Here is a 15094-nt window from a genome sequence, read left to right as displayed (position 1 = left end):
AAGTCTGTGACACTAATGAAATTTCCCGTTTTAAGAGATAAATTTCATCATGATTTAAACCACTTCGACAATAAATAATAGATTTTAGTTTAGGAAAACCTTTTTGATTCAGAGAAACATTACTAAAAGCAAACTAATCACAAATCAAGAAATTTTTGTTGTAATAATTTGAAAAAGAAATTTATGTGACTGATGATATTTAGAAATATGGTATGACTTTGACTTGTTCAATCTAATAACGTAGATGCATGAATATAAGCTAGTAGATCTTTTTAAAAAATTTTCAGGAAATGTTTTGGTAAAGATATTCACTATGTAATCGTTTGATAATTTCTTGATGCTCTAATGTTCACAACTGAGTAAATTCAATTTTCGATAGAGAGATTTCAAGTAAACCTATATGTTTTTAACATAGGACGTTCAAAATGTACTTTTATATATTTAGCACGAGTAAGATTAGATAACGTATGTTAAAAGCGGAAGAATGGTCTTTGGTTTTTAGTCCAAGTGTTTTGTTTTATATCATCTCACATTTGCATCAAAACATGTGTATAACTTTGTTGTGTTAAGTTTTCAAATCAAATGTCACACTTTCAAACATGATATCTTGGGTTGAAATTGTGCATTGTTCAAACCTTATAAATTCTAAAAGCAGTAAAAGATTACACATAGTTTTGGTTACCTGATTAAGGCCAGTCATTTGATCTAAATGATCAGGGTGGTGTTAGCTGAAGTTATTCCCCGAAATTTTATTATGTTCATAGAGACGCTTTTAACGTTCTTGAACTAACAACTTCTATCAGCTGTTTCTCTCAATTACTTAATTAGTAAAATAAAATAAATAAGGAAATAATTATGTTCTATTGCAAGTTTGTTTTCAAACATCTATATGTATATGTCTATATTCCTGTCAAACAATGAAATTATTTCAAACATTCAACAAAATAATTCTTATAACACAAAATGACAACAATTCATATTTACAAATCTAGTTAAAATTTTCATCCCTTTTTTCTCTTCTAAAAGTAGCTTATTGCTGTTTAGGTTCTTTTTTACTTTATGACTATTTTGGTTTCGTTTTTGATACAATTAAAAGTTTATTAACATAATTGCTTTTAAATCTTTTTATAATGAAGAAATTTAAAGTGCTTAATAACAAAACCTATTTTATTCATTAGATTAGAAAACATTCGAATGACGTTGTGAAATGACGCATATTATATATTGAATTTGAAAATTTAACTTTTAAAATATTTTTAATTAACTACGACAAATTTCGTGCTTGATTTGACCTAAATAGATTTTATATTTAAATAAAATTTCTTATAAATCATGTTCCCAATTATCTGAAGATGTTGAAATGATTTTCCTTTAAGTAAAGTGATAAAAACAGAAAGTATCATTAATTTTAAGACCAAAATTACTAGTTTTACATGGTTTAATTGATGTTTCCTGGTTAGTCGTTTTAGCGAGATGGTGTTGATGACATCACGTCTAACCATCTTCTTTTACCTGAGCCCGGGATCGGTAGCAACTTGAGAAGGGATCCAGGCGAATTTAAAAAGACTAGTACCGATAAATATATATTGAGAGAACACATTTCCTTAAGAAATAATATTTACAAATACAAAGGGATAGATTAGTGTAGCTACTTGGGTGTACAAGCGAAGCTTTTGTCTTACAGAAATTCATTCGAGTAACACTATTAGTAAAAATTTAGTAATTTAGTAAATAATTTGATTTTACAACTAACTGTTTTCACACAGTGATACATTCATCTAGGCATTTTTGATAGAATTAAATTATTTTTTCCATAAAACTATGTCAAAGAAGTATGTTTAACCCAGAGCTTTGTGTACAAACTATTTGTGCATATTGATAGCAGAATCGGATCGTTTTCTTTTTGTCCTATTAATTGGTGAATAAAATGGACAGAAAACTCAGGCAGTTTAGAAAAATGTTAAGTGTCATTTTCTTGGTACAATAACTATATATACTTTGTATTCATTGTGAACAGTTGATTTATGATAGCCGAAAATTAAGCAATCAGTTCAAGATTAACAAATCTTTTTTTGTGGTGTAATTCACTTGTTAAATTACATTTACTAAACATTTGAATAAATTTTCTGGCTAATTTCTACCATACTTCTGTTTAGAGTTAATTCAATTAAAGTAGTTTTTCTGAGATAATTAGTGAATTTTTCTCTCTCAGCAAGCTTAAACAATAGATGAAGGTACAATATTTATTGTAATACTTATGTTAATTTTCAGTAAACTGTATTCGGAACCTGTTCGGATTTGTAGCCAAACAGCTGTCTGAACTTATACAGTTCTATTCTTACTTAATTACAAGATTTAATCATTTTGTTATAAAGTCATTCATATTTTTGGTTATTTCTCACCTAATAAGTATGTATATATTTCTTGTAAGGCATATATAGTAAGTTTTCTGGTGCCATAAAACTGTATTCAGTTACATGGAAATCGATTTGGGCGTACTCGTATTTATAAATGTGCAGTTAGAAGAATTGATTCTCTTTTCATGTAATCTGTGCATTATTCAACTGTTTTCCTGATTAGGAATGTAAATCAATTGTAGTAGTTAATAAAGTAAAACATGAATTTCGGTTAATTTGCTGTAATTGTACAGTAGCTTGTTGAATTAGTAAACATATCTACAAATAGTCCGGTAACTTAATGCTTTCGTCTTCATGTAATATGTATATTATTCAACTGTTTTCGGTATTAGGAATGTAAGTCAATTGTAGTAGATAATAAAGTAAAACATGAATTTCGGTTAATTTGCTGTAATTGTACAGTAGTTTGTTGAATTAGTAGAAATATATACAAATAGTACGGTAAATTATTCAATTGTTTTATTTTTTATATTAGGTCACATCTGTATGGTTAACAGTTGCGTTTGCTGCAGATCGCTACCTAATGATATGTCACCCGTTCTGGGCCAAACGATGGTGTACTATGAAACTCGCCAAAATTATAATTATTTTAATTTATGTATTTAGTCTGATTTATGGAATCCCACGTTATTTTGAATATAAAGTTTTTGAAATGTATCTACCACTAAATCCTACCTTATTAGAGTTTCAATACGGTGATCTCATAAATAGTGATTTATCTGTACAGAATTTATCAACTTTTACATCTGTAAATTCCGATAACGGTATGGTTGGAAATGGTATTACCAGTGATTCTATGACCAGCATCTCAATAGTTTGGTATCAGTTAACCAGTTTCGGTGAATCAGTTCAATTTCGTAAAGCTTATCATCTATGGTCATGGGTTTTATTAGTTGTTGGGATACCATTCACTCTGATCGCTATTATGAATACATTTCTTATTTTGGAAGTACGCAAATCAAGTCGAAAGTGTGTTGATCAAACCAAACGATCCGAATATCGACGACAGGATACAAACATTATGCTTATCGGAGTAATAATTATATTTTTCATATGTCAGGTAAGAATGATGAAACATTGTCTCATGATGTTTTTTCTAAATAATAATACAAATCAAAATAGTTATATAATCAAGCTACGTTTTGCTTCATTCTGTAGTACAATAATAGCATGTTGTTCCAACTCTGATTAAGCTTAGGAAAGTGGAAGAAAAACAATATGTTATTAATAAATGAAATGTTTAAGTTAAATAAAGTTGTGTCATTTGACTAGTAATCTCTCTAACAAACTAATGATGATATAGAAAAACCAAGAAACAATATATTTGACTTGAATGTGGCTGAAAATTTAGTTAACTAATGCTTAAAGTAGCTTTTAAAGAATCGTTTTGTCTGCTGAACCTACATAATTATATGTATATATGTACATATGTGTTATCATTTTTGCAGCAATAATTAATTTTGTGTTTTTTCTTCCGATATTATCATGAAAATTTGACAATATTTGTAAATTTTTAGCTGAATGAAATCAAAAGTAGACTGTTTTTTAGGAAAAATAATTCTAAGAATGGTTATTTTATTTTCACTGAACAACAGTGGCTGATTGGTCTGGAAAATATGTATATTTATACTTCATAAAAAAACAAACTGACTTACACGTTTTACTAATGTTAGATAAAAGTGTTTAAAAACAGTGGTAAAGCATTTCGTCAAAAGTACATCATTTCTTTGTATAACTCAAGGAAATAAGTTTTTGTCAGTAATATGAGCCTTGAATGCTTACTCATAAAACAAAATTAATGATAAAAGTTTAACGTTTTCGGTTTTGAAGTGTAGTGCTATCTTACACATCCAAAAAAATCCATATAATCATATATAAAGTTAATAATTATTTGTTAGACAGTCCTTAGTAAGTGATATCCCATAAAAGTACTGAATAAGCTCTACCTTAGCCAAGGAATCTGCGTTTCTTGTAATTCCGATTCAATCGCAGTTTTAAACTTTGTAGATACACTAAAATCGAGTTAAGATGTAAGTGACTTCGGTTAGCATATCACCAAAACATTTTAATTCAGATAAGGATTTATCTGCAAACTTAGTATTGATTCGTGCTGATATAAAATATATGCAAATACTAAGTTCGTTTCATAGTTAGCGTATACGTAACTTGTTTAGAATCATGATACCGTACCGTAATAAAAGGTACGCTAACAGATTTCGAATTAGAAATATTGGTTTTTTCGAAAAAGCGCTAAAGATATAGTGATGAATCTTTTTTGATATAATAAGTTGATATATGCTAAGTTTTCATGTTAATTAATATTTTTTGATTGTTGAAAACTTTGTTTACTCTTCCATTAGCTTCCAGCTGCTGTGAGTCATATAGCCTGGGGCCTTATCACAATAGAATCTAGCAAAAAAATGTCATGGTTCCTTTTAAATGAAATCGGAAATTTACTGATTATTGTCAATTCTGCGATAAATCTTCTACCATACTACATATTCAGCCGCAGATTTCGTCGACATTTTATACGAACGTTTTGGCCCTATCGATGTGTTCGAGATAACGGATTACATTGCATCTACATTCCGGAATGGGCTACGAGGTCTTTGAACAATAATGATGATGGAGAAGAATCTGAGTTAGCTGGAACAGCAACACAATATGGATATAATCCTAGAATGAATTTAAGAAATCATTCAAACTATCGTTTAAGTATTTATCGTAATAATAGTTCCAGTTCTCGTTCGAGGCCTAGTCTTCCATCAAATAATAGAGCAAGCTGTGAATCGCAAAAACTTTTTTCTCATATATTCAGACCTATATTTCATATGAGACAAAAGCGGACCAAAGCCTTAAGTATATCCTCTGAATTAAAACCAATACCTGTAGACAAAGGATTGTTATCAAAACGAATACTGCTTGATGATTGTAAAATAATTGATGATATTAAATCAAACAGTCATAACTTGTTGAAAGACATTACTTGTTCTAATAATATTAACAATAGAAATTTAAAATCGTCTAGTTCATATACACTACCTTATCGTGGATCTAATTCATCGCATTGTTCTGTAAGCTTTCTAGTTCTTACAGATAAAAATTTAAATACTAAACATTTAAAATCAATACGGAAGAAAAAGTCTATCAGTGATTTTAGATTTGATAAAACTAGGCAATGTGATCATAAAATTGATACCGATTACGAGACAAAATCTAAGACTTGTACAACTATCATTAATAGTAATAACATTAATAATACGAATGTAGATAAAGATAACAATCTTTCCATCAATAGTAGTTATAATCACAATAACAATAATCTTAAAAAATCCTCTTTAATCTACCTTCAAAGTTTAGAAGAAATATCAAGTAATCCAGATATAGAAAGCTCATAAACTAAACTCAAGCGTTTAGTTCTCGATCATTTTTCCTTTTTCTCTTTCTACAACAAAATGATAAATAGAAATTATTTCTTATATAGTACAAAAAAAATATTAGTGAAATTACTTTTACTGTAATTTTTTTCTCTCAATTATTTAGGTATATTAACATGTTTTATTATTACTGTGATTAATCTATACAATTTCTTTGTTTCATTTTCTCTTCTTTTTTTTGATAAAAAAACAACAACAAACCAAATCTGTGATTGTCTATTCTTTTAAACATACATTCAATAATTTGTTAGTTTCCTTATCTTCATTCTGTTTTTTTTCCTCTTTTTCTTTTTTTTTCTCTGATCTAATCATGAAATAAGTTTCAAATGTAAAATATGCATAAACGAAGAAAACAGGATTTTTACTTTAGTATTTTCCTCTGAATGAATGTTTATTTTAAAAAATATACAATACAATAATGATAACTGAATAATTAAAAATGATAGACATGAGCGGATAACATATTTTCGAACTAAACTATTAATAGTAATAATAATAATAATAGTGTTACCAACATTATTGTTTGTATAAAAATGAAAAAAGAAGAAGAATAGTAATACATATCAACAAGAATTGTACATTTTTTCTTTTTTTTTCAATGTTCTTTTTAGTTGTAATCAGATATGTAAATAAACGAATGATTTTATACTTGATTTTTGTTATCTGTAAAAAAAATTTAGGAGTATAGATAATTATCAGAAGGGGGTTTCGTGGAGATTTAGGTAATTTTTTTTATATAGTTGAGATCATGAGTCGATTGAAGCTAGACCACCATGGAAAACTTGGAAGCACTGGACGGCCGTTTCGTCCTATTGTAGGACTCCTTAGCAATGCGTATCGACTCATGATCTCAACTATATAAAAACCTCCACGAAATCCCTTTCTGATAATGATCATATGCTCACCAGTGACTGGCTGCATGACGTCATTCCCGGAGTCCTAGTAAGAAGTCGTGACCAGTGGAGCTAATCCATGTTAGGTAGAGACAGGTATCTACCTCAGTACAATGGAAGTTGTTCGCGCAATTTCGTGGATTGGTTGAGGTTAGACGTTAACACCGTTGGATGCAGGCTCAATGGTCCATAGGTTAAGTGCTCTGGCGCGAGACTGGTAGGTGCTTGGTTTGAATCCCACCAGGCGGGATTGTGGATGCGCACGGCCATCCAGTGCTTCCAGGTTTTCCATGGTGCTTTAGCTTCAATCGACTGATGATCTCAACTATATAAAAAGGTATAGATAATTAATGGTTGTTGAAGAAGTTATCGAATAGTGTATTTTTATGTGTTTCATTAAAACAGTCAGTAAGAAATTCACTGACATGTGGTTTTAACTGAGTACTAAAATAATTTTTCTACAAAATGCATTGACTAATTGTTTCAAGATAAATATGCATTACATAATTCAACGATAGGAAATCAGGTTATGCTCATTCCGTGAGCATATATATATGGTGAGTAGAAAAGTAGGTGTGATAGTCGGAATCATTTATCGATAATCCTAAGAACATGACAAAAAATAGGTGTGAACTATACTTTTCGTGAGGCGGGATCGTGGATGCGCACTGCTGAGGAGTCCCATAATGAGACGAAACGGCCGTCCAGTGCTTCCAGGTTTTCCGTAGCGGTCTAGCTTCAATTGACTCAAGATCTCAACTTTATAAAATTACTAAAATCTCCACAAAACCTCCTTCTGAAAATTAAATATTAATACAATTTCAAAAGTATACTGATTGGTTACTTTAATACAAATTTGAAAAACCATAATATAACAGTACACATTCCATATCATAGTATGCTTACCGAAACTTTGAACTGCCTATCAACAACTATACACAATACTGTCACTTAGGTAATATAAATAGATAACAAGTAAAAATATTCTGCCAATCTGTTTGCATTCTCACTCTTTGTATTTTATACTTTAATTGTTAAATTACTCCATATACCATTGCTTATTCAGGTTAAAACTGATTAATATACTGGGATTCATTAAAAAAAATCACACATGCTACTCATTTCCATCAATTACCAGGAGGTAGAGAAAAAATTTACTTGTTATTCTACTTGAAAATTAGGACAATGATATAAATGAGATTATTTTATCAGTATATCTGATGGTGATACATATAGGCGTAGTAATAGAATCACTAGAACTTCTATGAAACAAATTAGTTTACTATACACATCAAATTCTTAAAAAAAACTTTAATTTGAATGATGTTGAATGTTATTTAAAGTAACCACATTGTTTATGATACCAAGAAGTTTTAAGGACACAGTTTAAAAGGACCTAAACTCAGTGTAAATGAATAAATGTTCTGATAGAGGAAAAATTTTAATTTATACCATTTCATTTCATAACTTAAAACACTACAGCTGTTTGTAAACTAAAGTACAAATCAAAAGCTCACATATTTGAAAATAATCTAACCTATAAATGAAAGTAATTAAAATAATCTAACTATATTCCAACGAAATGAAATGTTTTAAAAGGAAAGGTTTATTGAAAGGCAAAACATGGAGAAAAATAAGCTTACTAACTATAGTGAATAATAGTCTTAATCAACACATCTTACCAAAATAAAGGTCAAATCAGATACATGTGAATTACTTCAACAAAGATATATATATATATATATATATAAATTAAGTGGCCATTGTATCTGACTCCAGTTAAATCGTTCGGTGATTGTTATCGAAATATACATGTCGCTAACCCTTGTATATAACTATCGACTTAAATCGCGGTAGTGAATAATGGAATTGAATAAGCCAAATACAAGAATGGATTTTTTTTAATATGTATATTTCATACAATCGTTGATCTGAACATACACTCAGAAAAAGGAAGAAAAGAGGAGAGAGGGAACCGAAATGACATGCAGTGAAGAAGATGAGTGTACCAACTCAATTTGATAAAGCGTGACTCAATATTAATATTCAGGGAATAATAAATTACAGACAAATAATGAATATGGTAAGTAATTACCACACACACACTCGAATAAAAACAGTCAGGATTAATAAGAGAACAAGTGACAAGGTCAAAATATGACTTGAAAAGAATGAATAGATGGAATACAGTCACAGTGTGGCGTGTGCTACTGTCCAGAATCCAGAATAGCCTATGTGGGCTTGACATAGTACCAGCCACTACATATATAGCAACAAGACATACATATTGTCAAACAAATGTACTTGTATAAACATGTAATAATGAGATGAATTATCATGAGTTTAACAGTTTATAATGTAATCTATTATCATAGGGAGATTTTACTAAATTTTTAATATTCATATTGAAATCAAGAGGCTAGGGTTGGAATACACAGTTTGTGCCAGCTTCAAGAAACAATTATTGACATGATACACTTTTTTAAAATCATTCTTAAAAAGTTTAATGTAATAGTGAAAAGAAATACAAAATTTCCTTTATCATCTGAATGATAAATTCACAATTTTGATAGCAAATCAGAGACGGTTTCTCAACTAGTTTTTACGTAGATAAATATTTTCGGTAACTAGTTTGTGGTGCATGCTACTAATGCTGTAGTATGTAACAACAATCGGGGGTGGAATGTCTGCCAGCATATGATGGAAGTAAAGAGAACAGTAAGGAAAACAGAGAGTAATTGAAATAATAACAGAATTGAAAGAATCATGAAGTATGTAAAAGACAACTGAAAGTAGATGTGCAAACAATGTATTTAATGTATTGTTTTCATATTTTACAATGACACTCTGTAATTTTGCATAAAACAATAAAGTGGTCTTCCCTAACTGAGATTTTGTTTACTACAATATGTCTATACGTTAGGATATGGCCAATTTTGTTTATGATCCACGTCTTAACCATATTTTTTCATTGATTAAGTCGAATATGTCGCTAAGAAAAGTGGAATTTTTTGAATAGAAGTTTTTTGCAGATTATGTTGTTTGACGGTAGTTTACATCAAGAAATGATTTCAACTTTGTAACTATTGAAACCAGTATGTAGTAAACAGTAGTTTTATTTTAGTTTTTGGGTCTTTTTATCAGTGTGCATTCATGAAGAAGCTAGGAATTAAGTTCATGATATTTAAACCCAAATAAACTCTCATAGTCTACAGAGTATGACGTTTCCATATTACTGTTCTTCAGTATGCAGCTATATATTTGACTACATAACGCCTCATGATTTTGACGTTAAATTTTCAAAATATTCATAAATTCATTCATTTGCTACGGATTAAGAGATGCACTTCATAGATAGAGCATTTTATTTTGTACGATATGTAATATTTTTCACTTTTTTCAAGAGCAGGACAAGTGTACGGTGTTTTTAGTCTGAAAAAAAATCAGCCAGAGAAGATATAAAACCAATTCCTGCGAAGTGGAACTGAAGTATATATATATATATATAACGAGACTGATTCTAACAGTAATGAGAATGAGGTATAATAATATGGGTGCATACAAAGCTATTGTATCAGCAGTACAGTTTTTCATTAAGAAAATGGATTAGTCAATACAAGGCTCTTCGTTCTTTTACACGTATTTGATAAGAATTGGAATCTCATCTGTCGTTAATTGTCTGAAGCTGGAAATACTTGAGCGGACGATACGCTTGAAGATCTACTGTTATTAATAATAATAATAGTAATAATAATAACACATTGTATGAAAACAACTGCCCAGAAAAATGTGTGGCTGGTTATCGCTATAAATAATAGTATTGAGAAACCATTCATCATCAGAAAACAAGGAGAGACTATGTCACAAATTTTTTTGAAAATAGATGTGATTCCAGAACTATTGACTATGAAGCCAAAAAGAGCTGGAAACATAATGTTATTTCCATCCACGCTACTCATCATATATACAAATCATTGTATTCTACAGCTGTAAATCAAGGTTGGGTTTCCGAGACAAACAACTATTATATACATTTATAAATTCAGCCAATCGTGTTGATACAACTGCTTAAGCGTCGTCTTCAGTCTGTTAACAACCCACTTCTCTATTAATTTTAGAATAGACTGGGAAGTAGTATAGCTATCAAGTCCAAATCCAATCAGTCTGTAAGTTTACACGAATTCTTGCACTAACTTAAAATTCATTTTATGTTACATAATTTGAGTCAACACTGTGTACACGCAATCCTTCAAAAATTCACATTTCCAAATATTGACAATTTTTACGTATCTATTAAACTTTGAAGAACATGGTTTGGATTGACAAAGTAACAAACAGCTAACTGCTTTGTATCAAACCCATTCATACAGTCATCTTACTTACTCAACATATAATCTAAATGTATGAATTTATAGTTGCTATATGTATAAACTTTATGAACTTAAAATTATGGAACTTATATATTCAAATGAAAAAGTCATTATTTCTTCTTATTTTGAGCTACCATAAAAAGTTTGACATTGATAAATCACTGGGAGTTAATTCTTTACTTTTTGTACTTTTTTTCCAATTTTAAATGTTTATGATCCGTTCACCTTAATGTCATTTGATCTATTGAAACTTACCATTTTTCTTACTTTATTGACCTGATTTTCTTTTCTTTTTTGGTGACCTTGATCATTTCTTATACAACAGTTCTCTTGTTTATTATATATGCCCCAGTTATATATTTTTTTTCGAAATTCAATTGTATATACAAAGAAAATTTTCTATAGAGGATAAATAAACCAGTAGACGATATGTGTATCATCAGTAAATATCTAATCGATTTATAATAAGAAATTGATATAAACATGGAGTGAGAGAAAAAGTAGAAAAAAAGTAAAAACGGTAATCGAAAATTTTCATCGTTTTTTCCTAATTTACATTAAGTTTTTACCATGTAGTAATCGTCATCATTTTGTCTAGTCCTTGATACTGACAGAATACCATCTATCAAGTTACAATGTGGCTAGTAATCTAAATGATTCGTTATCGCTTGTACTATATTTAGAAGTTTGATAATTGGGAGTAACAACGAGAAAACTTTGGGCTTACGTTTCAGGCAAATTGGTACTGATCACGAATGGGTACCTGGAACCACTACTCAGCGATCAACCAATGTAGATATCATAATGCTCTGGAGATCAGTCGCCATCTAAATAGCTCAGTAGTAACTTTGCACATTTTTAAACTAGGTGAATTGGGTTTGAACCTTTCGATGAATAACAATAACCTTAAGATTGAACGTATGTCTTTCTGTAGAGTCTTAACAAGTACAAAACTTAGGTTCATGGTTTTTATCTACTTCATTTTCAATTTCTTGGTTGAATAACTTAGAGAGATGGGTCCTTTTCGAATACCAGTATTTAGATACTATGTGGAGAAACTAATTCATAGGATTGAGGGAGTATTTTTAAAAAAATAAGCTGATTTATAGCCATTTGTTTCATGTATTAGCAATTTACTGATAATATAAAAATCTTCGCGACATTATACGTTATTCGTTTTTCAAATAATAATATTCCTATATTTGTGACAATAATCAACGACTTCGGATGATTGTCCTGCGATATTGAAACACTTACTACTTGACGACTGGGTTCTGAATTCGTGAATTTAACCTGTTATGTTTTATTTTTAAGAAAACGAGCCCAGTTTCATTTTTAGTCGTGTGCTAACCGTTAAGGAACCAAAATTGAATGAAACAGTTCTTTAGCGTTTACTGATTTTCAATTGTTCTTAAGCTTATATCAGTCCATGATGAAAACTTTATTGAACAGAATGGGAATCGATAGCTACAGTTAGGGAAGTTGATCAATTTTGTTGTTATTAAGTGTCCAGCGGATAAAATTTTTCCAGCTTCAATAAAGTATCAGATGAAGTAGTTCAGCTGTAGTTTCTTCTAAATGGTTTTGTCAGCGTTTTAGTGGTGAGTCAAAATTTACATAGTTAACAAAGTCAGGTGTGACATAGTCATCACCAATGATGTCATTTAGGAGTTAAATCGGTTCGTAGACAGATTTTATTCAAAAATACCATGTTAGATAATGGATTTAAAAGTTTCCGGTTCGATTTCGAATGTTTTCATTAGTACAAAGCTGGGTTAACATTACATTCCATTTTATTATTTTTAGACTTTCAGCATATTTTTTCGAGATGATAACTGTTTTCTGTTTATTCATTAATGAACATTATTCAGTTTTATTCAAAATGAGTTACTCAGTGGTGAGGATCTCAGAATGAATGAAAGTTACTAGTGAATAACTGAGCATTTATGTTAATGAAGTACAAATAACGTTTTGAGAACTGGTTTACTATATTTCTCTCAATCGGTTTAACAACTTGTACAATAGTATTAGCAAATGTAAAAGCATAAGTTAGCTATTTTAATTCTCCGTTTAAACATGAATGAAAAAGCAATTCGGGATAGATAGATTATAGACAGCAGTGGAATCTAGGACACATGATTTATCCTATTTGGGACTCATCAGCTGAGTGTACCTGGATTCCACTGTACATAATTACATTGGGACTATAACCCACAATCCATCTTTTCCTGAATATCAACAGTGGGATAATCCAAACTTTTACTAATAATGATATGAAAAATAACTTTTATTTTCACATATTTTTCAGTATTTTCAATACATATTTGTATAAATTAATGAATCATATCTTCTACTTGTGGTATAGCTAAAATCTAGTTTGTTAAATGTCAGTATAACTATACAATATTACTCATTTAAATATTGAGTATTTTCACTCAAGAATTAGATTATTTATATATTTTATTGAGTATATTCTAGAGAATATGTTTCCTGAATGAGGATAGTGCTTAGAGTTTATATAGTTGGTTAATGTTTTTGGACACGACTATTTAAGATTACTTCAGATGCAGTCAATGAATGGTACTTTTTAAATGTTATTATACTGAGAAAAGCCATAACAGTTGGTAAACTAAAACATACCCTAAGTAGCTATAATAAATGAGTAATTAAAAATCGACAGGAATGGAGAACAAGGATAACTGAACTTTTGTCTATTTTAACTATAACCACAATGTAATGAGTTTAAATTCACTTCGTGTTGTTTACTTGAGTTATATAAAGCATAAGTAATATTTTTCGCCATAAAAATAACTTCAGTTGTTTCAGAACTTCGACCTTGAACTAACACACTGGAAACAGAGTCTGTATTGAGTTAGTTCAAATTTTATTAGAATCTTTTTTTACTCTTAAATAATTTTCTCTATTCACTGATCAATAATTCATTGTCTTTATTTTCAGTTCTCTTAAAAATCTATTAAAGTATATTTGTCATTTAATCCTATTAGCATATTATGTAGATAAGTGAAATGTGATAACACCCAATGGCTTTATCATATTAGACAAAAAAATTATCGAGCTAGATTTATTTAAATCAATTGCATTAAGGTATGTATTATAGGCGTAAGCACAGTTCAGGGGAAAAGATTTAGACAAACTGTAGTGACTTTGCTTCGTTAATCGATCACTTTGATAACTGTTATAATACAAATTTCAACGGTGTTCGAAATCAGAAGGCAATGAGAAACGGCAAACACAGTTTATTAGCGGATAGCGCAGACCACAAAGCTATTACTACGCCAAGTGAATTTGAAGCGGAGAGGCGAATAAGTACATATGAGCAAATACATAGGCAAATTTATAGTCAAGTTGCATAAGGATGTAGCAAGACAAAGCAAAACTAATAATAGAATTTGATTAAGTAAATACATGGGGTGGAGGATAAATTATCGAGTGATACTTAAACAGTCAACATTTTAGGTAGGGTTTGTCATGTGATTTAATAATCGTAACGGTACAAAGAAATATGAGAGTTTTAATGTTCGAATAACATTGTCTGTCAAGTAAGCTAATAAAATGTTATGGATGTAATAAGTTAATTACAAACAAGAACTAGACTTACATATATCTTATTACTATAATAGCTATTTACACACAATCTTCAAAATCGCAAAATAAGCAAAATAACCTGATATTTCGTTTCATATTGAACAGAAACAGGAATTTTTCTTGTACATCCACTGTAATTGACGTACTTAGATGGCTATACCACATTGGAAAGACCGTTTTCTAAGATTTTAATCTGATTGGTACATTTAAACAATTAAAGCTATTTTTTAGTGAAATATCAGTAACGATTTTTCATTTCGAGTTCTTGTATGATTGACAAGATGTACAGAAATGAAACGGACAGATTATTGCAGAACGCTTATATAGTAATGGAAGAAATAGTATTTTTCTAATATTTGAACATGCATTAC

General features: G+C 29.7%; 1 protein-coding gene across 1 annotated transcript; it reads left to right on the top strand.

Annotated features, from left to right (window-relative positions):
- Positions 1 to 207: 207 nt before the first annotated feature.
- Positions 208 to 5969, top strand: Smp_145240 (putative g-protein coupled receptor fragment; the record flags this gene model as incomplete). Its single annotated transcript, XM_018789892.1, has 5 exons — positions 208 to 210; positions 2893 to 2972; positions 3024 to 3477; positions 4778 to 5491; positions 5961 to 5969. 5 exons carry the CDS (start codon positions 208 to 210, stop codon positions 5967 to 5969), a joined length of 1260 nt encoding a protein of 419 aa, XP_018655290.1.
- Positions 5970 to 15094: the final 9125 nt, after the last annotated feature.

This window comes from Schistosoma mansoni, chromosome W, assembly GCF_000237925.1.
Source record: "Schistosoma mansoni strain Puerto Rico chromosome W, complete genome".
In the NCBI taxonomy this organism is placed as follows: domain Eukaryota; kingdom Metazoa; phylum Platyhelminthes; class Trematoda; order Strigeidida; family Schistosomatidae; genus Schistosoma; species Schistosoma mansoni.
Note: the sequence above shows the minus strand (reverse complement) of the source record. Positions and strands in the feature narration are given on the sequence as shown.